Genomic DNA, 17,943 nt, shown 5'->3' with positions numbered 1-17,943 from the left:
CTATTTTTTTCTTTTATAGACCCCACGACCATACGTGTTCCAGGAACAGTCCCGCAAGAAAAACATCCGTTTTAATGCGGAACAGATCACGTACTCTGCCCGTATACGAACTGAAACTATGGTGGATCCTCCAACCCGCCTGATAGCTGCAATGGCTTTTTTGAGATCAATGTTGAGGCAGCTGATAGACGAGACAACCAACGGGCTGCATTCTGAGGACCGCATTCGGTAAATATTTATTGGATATTCAGAGTGTTTTGAGGAATTTTTTTGAATTGAATAATTTATTATGTTCTTCTTTTTTCAGGATTGTCATGACATCCGATAATTTCGACAGGCCTATCTCTACATCTCTTGTTACTGTAGCCTCACTCACCATAGAATCACTCCTGGCTGTGATAATGAAAGTTCTACAGAGCAAGAACTCTATACCCCTGGACGACCCATCTCTCAGGTTTGATGTCATTACGGTCCGACTACCACGAGGTGGTGGCAGATGCAAGATTGTCAACATATCGACTGACCGGTTGGCAAAAAAATCAGTTACACGTATACCCGAGGACGGACTGTGTTGTAGTCGTGCCATCGTTGTTGGACACGCCATCCTTGAAAAACATCCGAGGCTGTCGACGGTCAAAGATGGGCGCAAGAATATACAGAGAGACATGGCTTTGGCATTACATCGAGTGGCCGGAGTGCCTGAAGGTCTTTGTGGCTTTGATGCCATCACCAAGTTTGCCGAGGTTCTAGACGTCCAAATATTTGTCAAGTCTTCGGAAGAATTTTATCGGGTAATTTATTTTATTCACCGATATTATTTTTAGTCAGGAAGAATTTTTTTATTTCATCACTTGAAATTATTTTTTATATTTCTTCAAGCTGTTTCTTTTTTAATGTAGGTGGTGTTCAAGACACCCAAGAAAGACAGAAAAATATTTTTGTTGCTCAACGACGGGCACTATGACCTCATCACATCTCCCAAGGGATTCCACGGCTCAATTTACTACTGTCCGGATTGCGACAAGGCCTACGACCATGTCCAGAGACACAAATGTGCAGTCCGATGCAACAACTGCTTTGACGAGTCATGTACAATTGGGGTGTCTCAAACCTGCAAGGACTGTCACAGGATATGTCGATCTACTGAATGCTTTGCAAGGCACAAGAGTCTCGGGGGCAAAAACAGCAGCTTCTGCCAGCAATTCTACGAGTGTCCGACATGCAAGAAATTTCTTGTAGAAAAAGAGCGATCCCGAGGCAAACACGTCTGCGGGGAAAAGTATTGCAGCAACTGCAAAAATTTTCATCAAGATGAACATCATCTCTGCTCCCTCAAAAAGAAGAAGGTGAAAACCCCCTCCGACAAGCTCGTTTTCTTCGATTTCGAGACGGATCAATCTTCAGGCGAGCACGTGATAAACTTTGCAGTTGCTCAGTACTCGGCCGGAGCTGAATTCGTCTTTCGAGGGTATAACGCCCTCAACGAATTCTGCGTCTGGCTCTTCCGCAAAGAACATAAGGGGTACACTGCCATCGCACACAACATGAAGGGGTTCGATGGCCAATTCCTGCTCCAGTAAGTTTTTTTTAAATGTTTACATAAATAACATGTTACTGTTTTATTATGCATGCATTTTGTAATTTTATAACACAAGTGTTATTTTTTTCTTTACAGATATCTCCTAGAACAAGGAATAAAGCCTTCTGTTGTGCCGTGTGGATCCAAAATAATGGCTTTGCGGCTAGACACCATCAACATCCGGGTTATCGACAGCCTTAACTTTCTCCCTATGGCTTTGTCCAAACTGCCGAAAACTTTCGGGTTGGAGGAGCTGAAGAAAGGATACTTTCCTCATCTCTTCAACCGACGGGAAAACCAAGACTACAATGGACCCCTCCCTTCCATGAACTTCTTTAATCCGGAAGCTTTCGCCGTCGAAGCGAAAGCGAAATTCGACAAGTGGTACGAGCAGAGGAAAAACGAAAGTTTCGTCTTCCAAGACGAAATGTACGAATACTGCAAGTAAGTTGTTTTCTCCTCCATATTGAGTATATTTTATTCATTATTGTTTTATTCGTTTAGATTATTTTTTCCATTCTTTTAACATTTCTACACTATGTTCTTAATTTTTAGGTCAGACGTCGATATTCTTCGTCGATGCTGCTTGCAGTTTCGGAAAGAGTTCTTGGGATTAACCGGCGTCGACCCATTCCAGTACCTCACCATTGCCTCGGCCTGTATGGCGACCTACAGGTCGAAATACATCGATGAAGGCATTATTGGGATGGTGCCCATTAATGGTTACGTCAACAATACCAATAGCAGTCGTCTTAGCATTGAATGGCTGTCATACCTAGGGTTGAACATTCAACATTCCAGAAACGGGACGGGAGAAAAAAGAGTGCTTGGGCTCAGCGTAGACGGGTTTTGCGAGGAAACAAACACCGTGTTTTTGTTTCATGGTAAGTAATATTAATTAATTTTATTACTTTGTTTGCTTTACTACATATGTTTCATTTTATTTATATATGCTTTGTTTCTTTTCAGGATGTTATTGGCACGGCTGCCCACACTGTTTCGAAAAAGATATGGTGAACCCCAGCACCCAGAGCTACATGTGGGAACTCCACAGGAAGACCTTAGAGCAAGAACAAAAAATCCGTCAAGGCGGATACAATCTCGAAGTCATGTGGGAGCATGACTTTAACGCCCTGAAGAAAACGGATCAAGCTCTCAAATGCTTCCTGGTGGACTTTCACTATGTCGACAGGCTTAACCCACGGGATGCGTTCTATGGCGGAAGAACTAATGCCACTAAACTTTTCTATCAAGGCACCGCAAAATATATTGACTTCACGTCTTTGTACCCGTGGGCCAATAAATACTGCAAGTAAGTACTTTAAAATTTATAACTTAACAAATATGGCTACCTTTACTTTTTTTTTACAAGTTTTTTATTTCATTGCAGATATCCGGTCGGACACCCGAAAGTCATCACTGAAAATTTTGACGACCCCACAACATACTTCGGTATCATTAAATGCAAAGTTCTACCACCAAGAGCATTATACCTACCCGTTCTCCCATACAGGTATTATTATAATTTTTATAACGAGATCTTTACACGTATATTCTAACACAATCTAACATATTTTTTTTCATAAAGTTTTTTAGTATTTTTGTCATAAAATATTTCATTTTTTATAGATCCGGTGGAAAATTGACCTTTCCCCTGTGTCGTTCGTGTGTGGAAACACGCTCGAGACAATGTCATCACAACGACGAGGAAAGATGTATCACAGGCACCTGGGTGACTGAGGAACTCAAGAAGGCTATAGAAAAAGGCTATGTAGTGAAAAGGATATACGAGGTATTTTTTTTTCTAATCCATAATTATTTTTAATGTTTTCCCGATTATTTTTGTTTTCTAATTAGGATTGTTTTCTCTAGGTTTATCATTTCGATCAATCTCGAGAGGGTCTTTTTGCCCCCTACATCAACGCCTTCCTCAAGATCAAGCAAGAGTCCTCAGGATGGCCGTCAAACTGTGTAACGAATGTTGACAAAGACGCGTACGTGAAGCAGTATCAGCAAATTGAAGGCATAAAATTGGAGCCTGGAAATATCCAAGTCAATCCAGGTCGGCGTCAAGTGGCGAAACTTTGTCTGAATAGGTAATTATCATTTTTAACGATTGAAAATTTTTGAAAACCATGCTTTTTTTTATGATGAAATAATCATTTCTTTTTTTTCCAGCTTCTGGGGTCGCTGGGGTATGCAGGAGAACAAGACGCAACTGTCGTACGTGACAAAAACAGCCGATTTTCACAAGATGATGAACGATCCTTCTATTGAGGTACTTTTTTTTTTTAATTATTATTATTTTTTAAGATATTTGATTTCATCAAACTAAAAAACAATTTATTTTTCAGGTCAAGGATTTGTATCTCCCCAGTGATAACGTTGCAGCTATTGAATGGCGAAACAAGTCGGATTTCATACCCCAGACCGACCGGACCAACGTTTTTCTGGCTGCCTTCACGACAACATGGGCCCGTTTGAAGTTGTACTCCGAGATGGAGAAGCTAGGCGATGCCTTGCTCTATTTTGACACCGATTCGTAAGTTCGCAGAAAATTTTTTATGAAACTAATTTTATGTGAGCATTCTTGCATTTGATTTTTCAATGTTTTATCACTTGACTTATTGGTTTTTTAAATTTCAGAATCATCTATGCTAGCAATGGGACCAACGATCCACCATTGGGCGATTTCTTGGGCCAATTCACAGATGAGCTCGATGGTCATCACATCACGGAGTTTGTGTCAGGTAATTTTCTCAATCTCGTTATCAAACTTTAATTCATCCTTTAATTTCACAGGTTGAGACGTTTCTCATTATATATATTTGTTTTTGAAAAAATGCTTATTTTCAGGTGGAGCCAAGAATTATGCCTATAGGAGGTCAGATGGCAGGACTTTCTGTAAGATTCGAGGCTTCACACTCAACTTCAAAAACTCGCTAGAGCTCAACTACGACACGATGAAGGCCCTGGTCCAGTCCATGGATTTTACAACGAAGATCGCTATCGTCGATTCTCACAAGATAGTGAGGGAGGCTAAGAGGAGGCGGATACTGACCAGACGAGAGGAGAAAAAATACGGTCTTGTATACGACAAGAGGGTTCTTCTGCCCGATTTCACGACGCTGCCTTATGGGTATTAATTCTTTTTTCACGTCAGAACATGTTTCTTACCGCAAAGTCCCTTATGTAAATACGCCTATTTCATGAATAAATTATTTATTTATGTTATAGATTTGTTTCTCTCGTGTATGTTTTTTGGTATTTAATGTTATGCAAACAGAATTAACTGTCATTTGCGATGGAGGAGCTAAAGCTTAAACATCCATTTGGATGTATAGTGTCTGGACCGACTTCTTCGGGAAAAACTCGGTTTGTTTCGAGACTCATAGCCGAAAAAGTGATTGATCCATTTCCTACGGAAATTGTCTGGTTCTATGGTATTTATCAATCGTTTTATGAACAGATTTCAGGTGTCACATTCGTAGAAGGTTTACCTACAGATTACGAATCTTACATAGGTTCGCGAACGTTATTTGTTATCGATGACCTGATGTCGGAGCTAGGCAACGACAAGCGATTAACTAATTTGTTTATTCGCGGAAGCCACCACAGAAACCTTTCCGTGATATTCATCGTTCAAAATTTCTTTCATAAAGGTAGTCAGATGCGAGAAATATCTTTGAATGCGCATTATCTCGTCTTGTTCAAAAATCCGCGAGATAGAAGCCAAGTTCAACATCTAGCTAGGTAGATGTATCCGGGTAGACAGGCATTTTTTCAAGAGGTTTTTAACGATGCCTGTAAACCCGCTTATGGATACCTATTGATAGACTTGAAACCGAACACGGAAGAACAATTACGCCTGAGAACCGGTTTTTTCCAAAATGATACATATTACGCTTACCAACCCAGATAAATTCATTTCGTGTCAAGCAGTCGAAGAGGTCACATCATGGAAGGGGGTCTTGTCATAGACTTTGAAGGTTTCCAATGTACTTCGAGAGGATTTATAGTTAAAGAACTGGCCTACTTTTCGTTAGATGGCAGTAGTTACGGGACTTATACTTTTCAACCACCTTATGACTGGTTCGAACTGAGCGGTAAAGAAAGGGCGTCTGCTACGTGGGTGATGTCTAATCTACACCACATTTCATGGGAGGGCGGCAACATGCCTTATGAAAAATGTTCAGAAATTCTCTCATTGTTGTCGGATTCATATTCTGAAATTTATTGCAAAGGACTTGAAAAATGCAAATTCATTGGGCAGATGACGGGGAAGATCTGCCACGATCTCATTGGCTATCCTACATCCCCCTCTTTACCAAATCCCAAAGTCCGCTGTTTCAAACACGGCTTTAATTTTCCCCATTGCGCACTGATCAAGGCCGTCAAATACGGTATGTATATACGAGAAAGAGGTTTCGACTGTCAGTGACGATCAAGATGTCGAGGTATGCACAACAAAATTTAGAGACTCTTAAAGAGCTCACCTGTTGTAGAGGCAAGAAGCGTACTGATCTGATAAAGAAAAGTAGCAACAGTGTCATACGGGCTCTATGTGAAGTGTGTCTTAACGTGTTAAAAGGCAACGTTCCCGTCACGAAATCTCAGAAAGCGAATCTCAGTCGTCATAAGAGGAGTCTGAGAAATTTGTCCAAGAAGAATCTCCCACTATATAAAAAACGGCGTATTCTAGTCCAGAGAGGTGACGGTTTTCTCAGTCTACTTTTACCAGCCGCAATATCCGTTATCTCCTCACTCATAAATGGAGCACGCTAAAAAATACGTCATCGTTCCGGCAGATAGACATTTGAATGCTATTGAACAACAGCTAAGCAAGTTAGATGGTGATATCAACATTGTCCTCAAGAGAAAAGGTCTGAGACGATGAAAAAGCGAAACAGTATTTGCAGGTATTGCAAAGGTACCTAGCGCTCACAGAAAATGCGAATACTGAAATTTTAGGGGAAAAGAAAGAAGATGATATAAGACCCGATTTCGAGAACATGATCATACGAAAAGCCGCTCCGAGTCACAAGAAAAGAGCTAGAGAACTGGTTGACAACATGAAAGTGAACAACAGACAGCTGTTTTGGAATGAGGACGGCGAACTTGTTCAAGATGGCGTTGTGGTCCCGGGAACCAATATCGTGGAACTCATAAGACATAATCTGAGAAAGAAGAAATTTGGAAAAGTACCTAGAGGAAACGAAGCATTTAAAAATTCCGTTGAACAAATAATGTCTCCTCAATGGCTATGCCTGTAACATTTTTTTTTTTTAGAAGCAATAAAGAATGTGAAAATTTAAAAACCTGTGTTATTTTTTCTAGTATATATTCTCACACGATATAATTATACTCTCATTTGCTAATGAACAGAGCTAAGAAACAGGTGTGTTTTAGCGATAACGTATCAATATTCGTAGTTGGAGGCGAGGATAGAAGAGGGTTTTGGCTCGAGGATGCGATAAGATTTAGGAAAAGAATATCCGATTTTGAAAAAATATGGACAAATATACAAGTCCCTCCGAACCGGCCAGTTTTGGCGGAATCAACGCGTTTCACAGGCGTCTTAGAGAAACCGGAAAAAACGTAACTTTGAAAGATGTCAAAGAATTATTGCAGGGTAACGAAGCATATACATTGCACAAACCATCCAGAAAGAATTTTAAGAGAAATCGGGTGATAGTGGGTGGTATAAACGAGCAATTTCAAGCCGATTTGGTAGACATGCAGGCCCTGAAGAAGGAAAACAAAGGTATCAAATACATACTTACCTGCATCGATGTTTTATCAAAGTTCGCTTGGGCCATACCGTTGAAAGATAAAACTGGAAAAGAAGTTACCGAAGCGTTCAGAAAAATTTTCAGAGGCCGCGTATGCAAGTATTTGCAGACTGATAAAGGTACAGAGTTCAAAAATAAAACTCTACAAACTTATCTAAAATCGATGAATGTCATGCATTTTTCAACAGAAAGCGAGAAAAAAGCCTCTGTTGTCGAGAGGTTCAACAGAACTCTTAAACAAAAAAATGTTCAAATATTTCACACATAAAAATACGCACAAATACATAGACGTGTTAAGCGAACTAATGCATAGTTACAACAACACATGGCACCGCAGTATAAAGACTAAACCTGTTCTTGTTACCGAAGAGAATCAATCGGTCGTTTGGAATGAACTGTATAAGGATATCTTGAAACCCGTGAAGACAAAGTTCAAGTTTGACATCGGAGATACGGTCCGCATAAGTCGCGCAAAAATGGTTTTCGAGAAAGGATATGAACATAACTGGACTCGTGAAATTTTCACTATTAAAGAGAGACTCGAGCGCTTTCCTCCTGTGTACAGGATAGCCGACTCTGGTGGCGAGAATGTCCATGGTACTTTTTACGAATCTGAATTGCAGAAAGTGAAGCGGAGCGAGTATTACCAAGTAGAAAAAATTCTAAAGAGACGCAAGGTAAGAGGTAGGATGGAGTATTACGTAAAATTTAAGGGCTACGACAGCAAGTTCAACGTATGGGTGAGTCATCTGAAGCGCATATAAGTGACAGTGTTCACACAATTATCGGTCATTCAACAAGATGTCGTTCTATGTAACACTTCCCAGCGACAGTTCAGGGTCATACTATCCTGAAAACACTATATCTCATTTTGTCACAAGATTGCCATTTCCAATAAGTTTGACTGGCGAATGGGAATGTGCGCTTTCGGAGATTGTTTATTCTCACACGTGGTACAACATAACCGAAAAAAATAATCTGTTCGGGTTCGATCTTGGTGATGATAAATTGCAGGGAAGAAACGTACCAGTCGGATATTACGAGACAGTTCCAGATCTCTTGAACGGCTTGAAGATACCAGCTTTAAGAAACAAAATATTGTTCAATTACAATGAAAACACCAGGAAAGTGAAAATAACACTAAAAGATGGGGCAAAACTTCTGTTAAAAACTGGCATTGCTGAGCTACTGGGATTCGAGCCAACGCTGATCGAAGAAACTACCGAAAGTCCTTACGTTGCTGACACAAACGTGTTTTTTCCAGTTTTGTACATCTATTCTGATATTGTGCAGCCTCAGGTTGTGGGAGATGTGCAAGCTCCTCTGCTGAGAGTCGTTCGCGTGAAAGGAAAAGATAACGAGGTTATAAGCTCTCATTATGATAGACCTCACTATCTCCCTATAGCTCGAAAAGAATTCCAGACTATAGAGATAGAAATTCGAGATAGTTCGGGAAATCACATACCTTTCAGTAGAGGAAAGTCGATTCTGATTCTTCACTTCCGCATGAGACAGTTCTTATAAAAACACCGGTCTTATCGATCCGTTGTCATTTACGAACTAGATACGAAAGATGAAGGTTCCATACCACTGTTGCACTAAACAGTTTGAGGACTACTATGTCCAACAAGCCGGACAAGGCCTGCCGTATTATTCGGGTGCTGTAATGCAGAGAGGATACGGTCTAGGTAGTATATTCGGAAGTCTTTTTAGAGTAGCCATGCCTTTTCTTAAAAAGAGTGCTAAAACTGTTGGTAGACAGATTTTACGCTCTGGCGCTGATATAGTTGATGACGTAATGAAAGGTGAAAACGTTAAAAGAGCAGCGAAAAGGCGAATGGGTGAAGCTGGAAAGATACTGACAGAAAAAGCAGTGTCCAAATCTCGGTCCATGTTTGGAGCGGGACATAAAAGGAAACGCAAGAAGGCGAAACGCATCATTTTAGCCAAACGACCCAGCGGGAACACACACGATATTTTCGATCCGTGATGGCTTTTCTCTTGAAGGATTCTCCTCAACTGGCAAAATCTGAACTCAACCTTTTCACTCTACCCGGAACACAAACTACCATAGAAAGCGGAAAATGGGTCACCTATTTCCCGCTTTCAAACGTCTCCGATGGAGGCCCTCTGGAATTTAACATTGGAGGAAGTGGTGATGAGTATCTGGATCTCTCTCAAACGTTAATTCATGTGAAAGCTAAGGTCGTGAAAGGTGATGGGTCTTTTCTAGATAAAGAGAGTAAAGTCGCACCCGTGAACCTTTTCTTGCAATCCATGTTTTCCCAGGTTGATGTTTCTCTGAATGACCGTCTGATATCATCTTCCAGTAACACGTACCCCTACCGAGCTATGATAGAAAAACTCTTGAACCACGGTAACGAAAGCAAAACCAGCCAACTGACAACTGAACTCTTTTATAAAGACACTGCCGGAAAAATGAGTGATGTGGACCCTACGTCAAAGGACCCCAATGAGGGTTTAATACAGCGAGCGGCGTTCATCGAAGAAAGTAAGACCGTCGACATGATTGGTTCGATTCACGGGGACATATTTTGTCAACAGCGACTCTTGCTAAATCTCGTTTCCCTAAGAATAAAGATGATTCGTAGCAAGTCAGAATTCTGTCTGCTTTCGCCAGACAAAAGTGCAAACTTCAGAGTTGTTCTCCGTGACGCATGTTTATACATAAGGCACGTCAAAGTGTCTCCTGGTGTGCTTGTAGGACATGCGAAAGCTCTAAGTCATACTTCAGCCAAGTATCCGATAGACAGAGTAGTGTGTAAAGTTTACTCGCTACATCAGGGAAGCATGTCGTGGGTTCAAGACAGTGTCGTCGTTGGACAACTACCCAAAAGGGTAGTAGTCGGAATAATAGACAACGACGCTTTTTCGGGATCGTATAGCAAATCGCCGTTCGAGTTTAAACATTACGACCTTAACTTCATAGCCACGTATACTGACGGACAGCCAGTTCCTTTCAAGCCTCTAGAGCCCCAATATGATCAAGGATTATATGTCCGAGCGTATCATAGTTTGTTTTTAGGGACTGAAAAAGCCTGTCAAGACAGGGGTATAGATATCTCTAGAAGTGAGTTTCCATTGGGATACGCTATCTACGCCTTTGATCTGAGCGCCGATCTCTGCCAAGGCGATCATTTCAATCTGATCAGACACGGCAACCTACGACTGGAAACAAAGTTTAAAGCTCCGCTCGTCCAACCAGTTTCAGTCATTGTCTACTTGGAGTTCGACAACGTCATAGAAATAAATCAGGCACGAAACATCCTCTACGATTTCAGCAGTTAAATATGTACTCATCTCAAATAAAAACAATTTTAGAACGCGAAACACCATACTTCATCGATGTGTTTCCATGTGACATGCTACCTGTGCATATTCAAACCTATCCGGCGTCTTTAGTTGTGAACGCGGATAAGCACACACAACCTGGTTCGCACTGGATGGCAATCAACATTCCGGACAAGAACACCTTGGAATTTTTCGATTCATACGGACAGAAGCCAGAGACTTACGGAAAAGAAATTGCATCATTTACAAGAAGATATAAAAACATTTTATGGAACTCGACTCCTCTACAATCACCTACCTCCAATGTATGTGGACAATACGCTGTGTTCTTTGTTATACAGAGAAGTAGAAATGTAGCTTTAGAAAGTATTGTTAAGAAACTAAACAGAAAAGGAAATGATTTTGCTGTTTATCAATATGTAAAGAAAAATTTTGCTGTACGATTATTATTCAAGAAATAAAGTATTTAGTCTAAAAAATTGTCTAGCGTTGGTTATTTAAAAACAGTACACAAATGAAACACAACCAATTGAAAATAAGAAAACATTTATTAAATGCGATAAATAATGATTATACAATGAATAAAGATCGATAAAAGGCTAATAAGGGTTATACATGAGGGAATAGGGTGTTTGCATAAATCCTCGTTCAGCCTCCTTAATCAAATCTGAAATACGAATCGACTTGAAAAAAGTCGATTCGTATCGACTTTTTCGACGAGTAAGGCCCCGCCCCTTTTAGTTTTACTTTGGATTTGAACTCCAAAGAGCGTATAGTAATTTTCGGAAATTAGTTGATAACCACAGACAACATCCCATGGTCAAGATAACGTCTCGACAGTGACATAAAAAAATACCTCCATTTTGAAAATAAACACGGTCGACAGGTAGTCCGGTTCGAAATATATCGGACAGGTAATCTGGTTCGAAGTCCGGCTAAAAAAGAAAAAAAACCGCGCGAAAACATTTCCGGTGGTGCCATCTAGCGGCGGAAATTGGCGTAAATCGCGGTAAAGCGACGCCAAGACTACTTGCCACATTCCATATATATATTCTGAATTCATAATATATCTACATTACCAGCTTTTATTCTTTGATTACAACTGCTAACTTTGTATGCAATTTTATTGGACAGTGAATCTCCAGTGTCAGGCATATCTTCCTTATTTTAATATTTTATTGCTGTTGATTGTCGCGTATTTTCATTGCGCATATGCATTTATTGTGTACATTATTATGTGTATATTTTTAATATTTTTTATTCTCAGTAAGCTTAGTATTGAGAATTTCTGTGATATTGTTGGTAGTCTAAGCTGAATGATGATACGTATATAATAATTTCTATCATTCGTAATTTCTATTTCCGATTACTTCTACATTGTTATATTCCCGATTGCTTTTCCAGTAATTGTATAAGAGGATTTTGTTCTTTGTGCAATGCAGCAATTTTTAGCAACTTCGAAACGGAGTGTATTCGTTGCCCTATAAAAGCGTCCAATAACATTTAAGGCAAAGAAAATGATTACGACCTCTTTGCTTTTCCCGCTTTCTATATAGATATCAAAAAGATAATATATAGCATGTGGTCTTATCTATGGGGAGGTACTGACTCGCAACGTTTATAAACTCTTATGAATTAGAAGAGATTAAAAAAATATATCACTGTTTGCATACAACTATGTTCGTACATACATACTATGTACGAAACAGTAAAACCCCTCAGATGCAGTCACCCTTTGTTTTACGGCAAAATAAAAATATCCCGTCGAAAAGCCTATTTAAATAATGTATTTTGAACACTTGCTTAACGGTTAACCTCAGATACGGTCACAGACATCATTTTTAACATTCGTTCCATTGGTATAAAACCCCTATACGGACACCAATAGTTGGAATTTTAGTCCAAATTATGCTCACTAGATGACAGCGTGAAATCTAATACGAGTATTTTTTTACGAGTATTATGTTCACGAGTATTTGATCCATTTTTTGGCTACTTTTCAATGAAATTTCGGCTTAAAGTCTCTTAATGTCAGGCAACTCTGATGTCAGTATACTGGTTGTGCTCGTGCATTTTTCATGATTTCACGCTGTTTAATGTGGCTCTAGTAATCGTCGTTCTCTATCATTACGAGAAGAGATTCCGAAGGGGGGTCATTCAAGTATCACGTCAGCATGGAAGGGGGGTTTCGGATTTGCTGACTTTTTGATGACAAGGAGGGGGGGTCAAAAATGGCTGAAAATCTGCTTAGGTAATACTTGAATGCCCCCAAGAGAAAAATATGATGTCATAGAATACGGTGAAAAACGTAAAATGGGAGTTCGGGCTCTAGCAAATAAATTCAATATTTCGAAAGTACACAGACGTGTTTCGTTTTGAAGTAAAAGAAACATTGGCAATGGAAATCAAGCGTTGAAAAATAATTTTCCAAAGTCAGAAGGACTTGCCATAGACGCAGTTGTGTGCGACCGGTTTGTTTCGGCAAGAAGCAAGAATTTGCGTGTTTCCGACCCAGATTCTACTAGAAATGGGACGGAGAAGCTGCAGATGAACTCGTTAACTTCACAGCTCCAAATAGTTAGGTGGATGATTTTCGTGTACGTCACGAAATTGCATGTAAGAAATTGTGCGGTGCATTTGCTGATGTCAATGAAGTGTGCGGAGAATGGAAGAAAAAATTGCCGAATATTTCCGAAGCATATTCAGTCAGGCCCGTTACCAGAAATGTCGTTCGGGGGGGGGGGGGAGTAGACCTCTAAGTCCCCCCCTCCCGCGCTACGGCCTTGTATTCGGCCTATGATATATACCGGGGTGGACAACAGCTAGCCCACAGGCCGAATGTGACCAATGTGTGAAAAAGAGTTCGAATATTTAGCAAAACCAACCCAACATCGATTGATCAGTATTTCCAAAATATATAAATTCAGTAGGCCTATGTAAACTTTATATAATATTTCTTTTGCAGTTCTAATTTTGAATCTGCAATAACTATGTACTAGTACTTTCCTGCTTTAAACGCATCTTATATTGTCAGAATTTCATTCATTTGCAAACAAAGAACCATTTCGGTTATAGTCAAAACTTTATTTTACATTTTCAACAGGAACCCTCCGTCTGATGCGGTCACCCCTCTTTTACGGACGAATTGTTTTTTTTTGCCCCCATGGGTGCCGCAAAAGAGAGGCTTTACTGTAATTATCAAATAAAGGGATAATAAAACATGCTTTTTTGAGAAATTTCGTTGTCGTTATGTTATCACACATTATGTGTTATCCCCCTGAGGTGGTGGTGGCCATGTGGAACACATACTTCTGTAAAATACGATTAGGAGGAATTCTGTTCGTTATTTGCGTATCTTTTCTTTGACTTGTGTTAGTCAGCGCCACCTATGGGCTGCTTTTCGAGTTTTTTTCCTGTCTTAAAAATATTCCCGTGATTAACCCTGCAAGCAGTTTGTTATTTCGGTTATTTTTCCGGTTTTTATGAATTTTTGAAGTGTCTACGGATTTTTTGCCCAACCTGTATCAGCTTTTTGACAATCCCTTGCGAATTACTCGTAGTAACGAGATTCTCATTATAAGCCGTACTCGTTATACAGGACTTCACTTCTTCATGAAACCATCTACAATTTTTTTTTTAAAGACTTTCTCTATCCTTCGTTCAATTACCCCGAGTTTCCTTCGAATGCAATATCATTTCTCAAAATAATTACGAAACACGGCACAATGGATCGCGTAGAATCGATTTCTAATCAAGACTTAACGAATGACGTGAACGGGGAGAATCGCAGGGAAAGGGAAGATGTAAAAGGATGAGGAGGAAGAAGGATGAGGAGACAAGACATATTGCATTTTGTAGGTTCACCCCTCCGTGTACTTTTCCAACCTCCCAAAAACTTGTGTTGCGAGAGTACTTCAGTCATAATCCCTTACTCGGATGATATATTGCTTTGACTACTTCCGTGGACAATATCTTCTTGGCGGAAACAATTTTGAGGGTAACCGAGCCTTAAACAACGGGAAGAAGAAGAAGATAAAGGAACAAGCCTCTAGAGACTACTATGAGGCAGACTTCCAACAAAAAAAAAAATACAATCGGCAATATATGCTTCTCCACGAGTGAGAATTTTTCTGCGAATCCTATACTCAGAGGGACCATAAGGGGATTACCTTGTGAAATCATAAATGCAGTTTATTAGAATGAATATAAGCACAGAATAGACTACTGTAAGCATGGTCCGCAGGTCATATTTGGCCCTCGGGGGTATTTTGTTGTTTGAACGTCGATCCTTTTCAGAAAATGGTTGAAAACATTGAATAACGATTAATTCTATAATTAATGGAAGAAATAATTTCAGAACAAATGAAAGAAATAATTTTGGAATAAGCGAAAGAAATTATTTTGGAATAAGTGAAAGAAATAATTTCAGAAATGAAAGAAATAATTTGAAAATAAATGAAAAAAATAATTTGAAAATAAATGAAAGAAATAATTTGAAAATAAATGAAAGAAATAATTTCAGAAATAAAAGAAATAATTTCAGAATAAATAAAAGAAATAATTTCAGAATAAATAAAAGAAATAATTTCCGAATAAATAAAAGAAATAATTTCCGAATAAGTGAAAGAAATAATTTCCAATACAATACAATACAAATACAACGCCACAACAGGCAAATTGCCCAACGAGTTGGCTGAGTTAAGAACATCATGGATCCCCGAGCCCCTACCTACTACTGCTACCCACACATGCACCCCCCCCCCCGCGGAACCCCCCAACGAATCGGTACATGCGGGAATGTGCGTGTACGTGTAGTGCTACCTGACGTAAAGTTTGTTTCTGTGTAATACTTGTTATGTGTAGTGCTGTCATCTGCCCCAGTTTTACAAACTATGAGTGAAGTGTTATGGTTGAATGATTTACCGTTGTAGGTCTGTTGCTCTCTGTGGCGAGACTTTTTAACGGGGAGATCGGCTCGCATTTGCGCCTTGAAGTTGGGAACCACAGAAAACCAACTTCAGCCGACCACCACTGTGGGGTTCGAACCCGGATCCTCGCATCACGAGTCCGGCACTATAACCACTCGACCACCACAGCGGCGAATTTCCGAAATGAAAGAAATAATTTGAAAATAAATGAAAAGAATAATTTCAGAATAAATTGAAGAAATAATTTCAGAATAAATTGAAGAAATAATTTCAGAATAAATTGAAGAAATAATTTCAGAATAAATTGAAGAAATAATTTCAGAATAAATTGAAGAAATAATTTCAGAATAAATGAAAGAAATATTTCTGGAATAAATGAAAGAAATAATTCTGGAATAAATGAAAATTCTGAAAAATGTGCCATTGCAGTGTTCTGGAACTGTGGCGTGACCCACAAAATGATCTGTAACTGTGCCACAGACAACAAAGTGATGCAGAACTACACCAAGGGTCATTTCAACTGAAATTTTGGGATAGAAAATTTCATCTTATTTCATGGTTGACTTATGTACAGGGTGTCCCATAAATTCTTAAATAGTTGAAAGAGTTTTAAAAACTGAAGGAATGAATATTTGAATACGGTTCGCGGAAAAAAACTATTAACATGAAGGATCTTTTTTATGCAGCAAAAAAATTTAGTTCAAGATTTCGTCAATAGAGAGTGGTTGATGAAAGCACTGGAAATACACAAATCAGATTCCTATAACATGCAGGGTGTACGATTTTTCCATCTTTACTTCAGAAAACGAAGCCATATGGCAGCATGAACACGAAACAAGCGCATCTCGACAACATAAATACGTTAGGGCCAAGCATACACTCAAAACACACATTCTCTCTCTGGCATGTGCCGATTCGTTGGAAATTCCGTAGAGGAATGTGTACGAGGTGCATGTTCGGTTAAGTAGTAGTAGCAGTAGTAGGGTGTACGATTAACAGCTCATTCGTGAATTTTCTTGTTACTGGCGCTTACATAAGGTCTTCATTGAGATGTTGCCATTCGTTGACGAAGCGCTATTGCTGAAATTGTTTCACCTCAGCCACGAATCATCGGCTGAAGTTTTACGGAGGTTCCGGACACAGAAGAGATTGAAGAAACGTTCAGGTTCAATCACTCCTGAAGAACTGATTCACAGCGCCCTCTATGGGCAAAAAGTTTCACAAATTCTTTTTCTGTACCAAAAAAAAAAATCACCTTCGTGAGAATAACTTTTTCGCAAACCGCGTTCGAATATGTCAATTCCTTCAACTTTTATGAATTTTTCCCAATTCCTGGGGAACCTTGTATATGACAGCTTGGCTAAACTCTCCGTTTAGCTTAAAGATTATAAGAAACCAACCATCCAAGTAACAAAGACCACAAAGAGATCACGTCATCCCGTACGGAATTAAACGAATTCTTACGGAAAGCTTTTCGGGATAGAATAGTTTTAGCAAGTAATAATCTGTTTACCACCGGAATTCCAGTGCCAACGATAATCAATCAAAAAAAAATTTTACAACTTCTTTTACAAAAGTTTTAGAAACATTTTTTTTTTTTACCTAAAAGAGCTAATTTTAATCGCCGAGAGTTATTCGGAAGTCAAGACCTTTCAACCTCGGCACAGCACTGACCAGATTAGATTGTCTTTGACGTTCGCGTGCGTGTGGGTGTCATAGCGGATTTCAGCCTCGAATGGGTGTGGAGAGGAAAGAGTCCACCTCATTAACGGAGCCCCCTTTTCCTAATTAGTGGGCTTCGATCCCGTTTACTTTGTCAGGTATTCTATAAGAGGATTAATTTCACGTCAGTTGATTAGAATGGCTCTTATCCCCCCATCCCACCCTCTTCTAACTGCACCTCGTCCTCCAGAACTCTGATTTTCCGATTAAGCTCCAGCGTGTGGTACCATCTCCTCTCTTGTAGTGTGATCGATTGTGGGGTCAGCGAGCGGGCATCTCTCTCTCTCCATCTCGCTCTCTGTCTCTTCCGTTCGTCCGTGCTGTCCGTTCCGAATTCTATATTTATTTATAGGAAATTTTCCCGCAGCTATACTCGGACACGTGACCTGAAACCGGAAACCGAACATCACTCCATTAAGGAATAAGATCTTATGGATGGAAGATAACTCACCCTGCCCTGGGTTTGTTGGGATAGAGAGAGAGAGAGAGAGCCCATAGGGTGTGCGGTGTATGTGATACCAGGCGTACAAATGGTCTTTGTAACAGAGACTAAAACCAGAGGCGCATTTCAAACGTTTATTGTATTATGTTTCCCTCTCCTCTATATCGG

General features: G+C 39.7%; 3 protein-coding genes across 3 annotated transcripts; all 3 read left to right on the top strand.

The window, feature by feature from the left end:
• Nucleotides 1–4,068: 4,068 nt before the first annotated feature.
• LOC149066817 (uncharacterized) lies at nucleotides 4,069–4,725 on the top strand. Its single transcript, XM_089253172.1, has 3 exons — nucleotides 4,069–4,121; nucleotides 4,226–4,329; nucleotides 4,436–4,725. The coding sequence occupies exons 1-3, from the start codon at nucleotides 4,078–4,080 to the stop codon at nucleotides 4,723–4,725; spliced, it is 438 nt and encodes a 145-aa protein (XP_089109298.1). The 5' UTR covers nucleotides 4,069–4,077.
• Nucleotides 4,726–7,676: 2,951 nt separating this feature from the next.
• Nucleotides 7,677–8,135, top strand: LOC149066816 (uncharacterized). The gene has a single exon (XM_089253105.1). The coding sequence runs from the start codon at nucleotides 7,677–7,679 to the stop codon at nucleotides 8,133–8,135; it is 459 nt and encodes a 152-aa protein (XP_089109231.1).
• Nucleotides 8,136–9,360: 1,225 nt separating this feature from the next.
• LOC149066815 (uncharacterized protein F54H12.2-like) lies at nucleotides 9,361–10,680 on the top strand. The gene has a single exon (XM_089253104.1). The coding sequence runs from the start codon at nucleotides 9,361–9,363 to the stop codon at nucleotides 10,678–10,680; it is 1,320 nt and encodes a 439-aa protein (XP_089109230.1).
• The last annotated feature ends 7,263 nt before the right edge of the window (nucleotides 10,681–17,943 follow it).

This window comes from Pholcus phalangioides, unplaced genomic scaffold (genome assembly GCF_987345545.1).
Source record: "Pholcus phalangioides strain wild (caught in Gottingen) unplaced genomic scaffold, Ppha-v1.0 ptg000032l_1, whole genome shotgun sequence".
Lineage (NCBI taxonomy): Eukaryota > Metazoa > Arthropoda > Arachnida > Araneae > Pholcidae > Pholcus > Pholcus phalangioides.
The sequence above is the reverse complement of the archived record's forward strand: the minus strand, read 5'-3'. Positions and strand labels throughout refer to the sequence as shown.

Bases quoted from the DNA above. Each gene is read 5' to 3' on its own strand.
- LOC149066817 (XM_089253172.1), top strand. From the start codon at position 4,078: ATGGAGAAGCTAGGCGATGCCTTGCTCTATTTTGACACCGATTC. The intron at 4,122-4,225 runs GTAAGTTCGCAG...TTTAAATTTCAG, and splicing joins CTCTATTTTGACACCGATTC to AATCATCTATGCTAGCAATG. The intron at 4,330-4,435 runs GTAATTTTCTCA...GCTTATTTTCAG, and splicing joins CATCACGGAGTTTGTGTCAG to GTGGAGCCAAGAATTATGCC.
- LOC149066816 (XM_089253105.1), top strand. From the start codon at position 7,677: ATGCATAGTTACAACAACACATGGCACCGCAGTATAAAGACTAAACCT.
- LOC149066815 (XM_089253104.1), top strand. From the start codon at position 9,361: ATGGCTTTTCTCTTGAAGGATTCTCCTCAACTGGCAAAATCTGAACTC.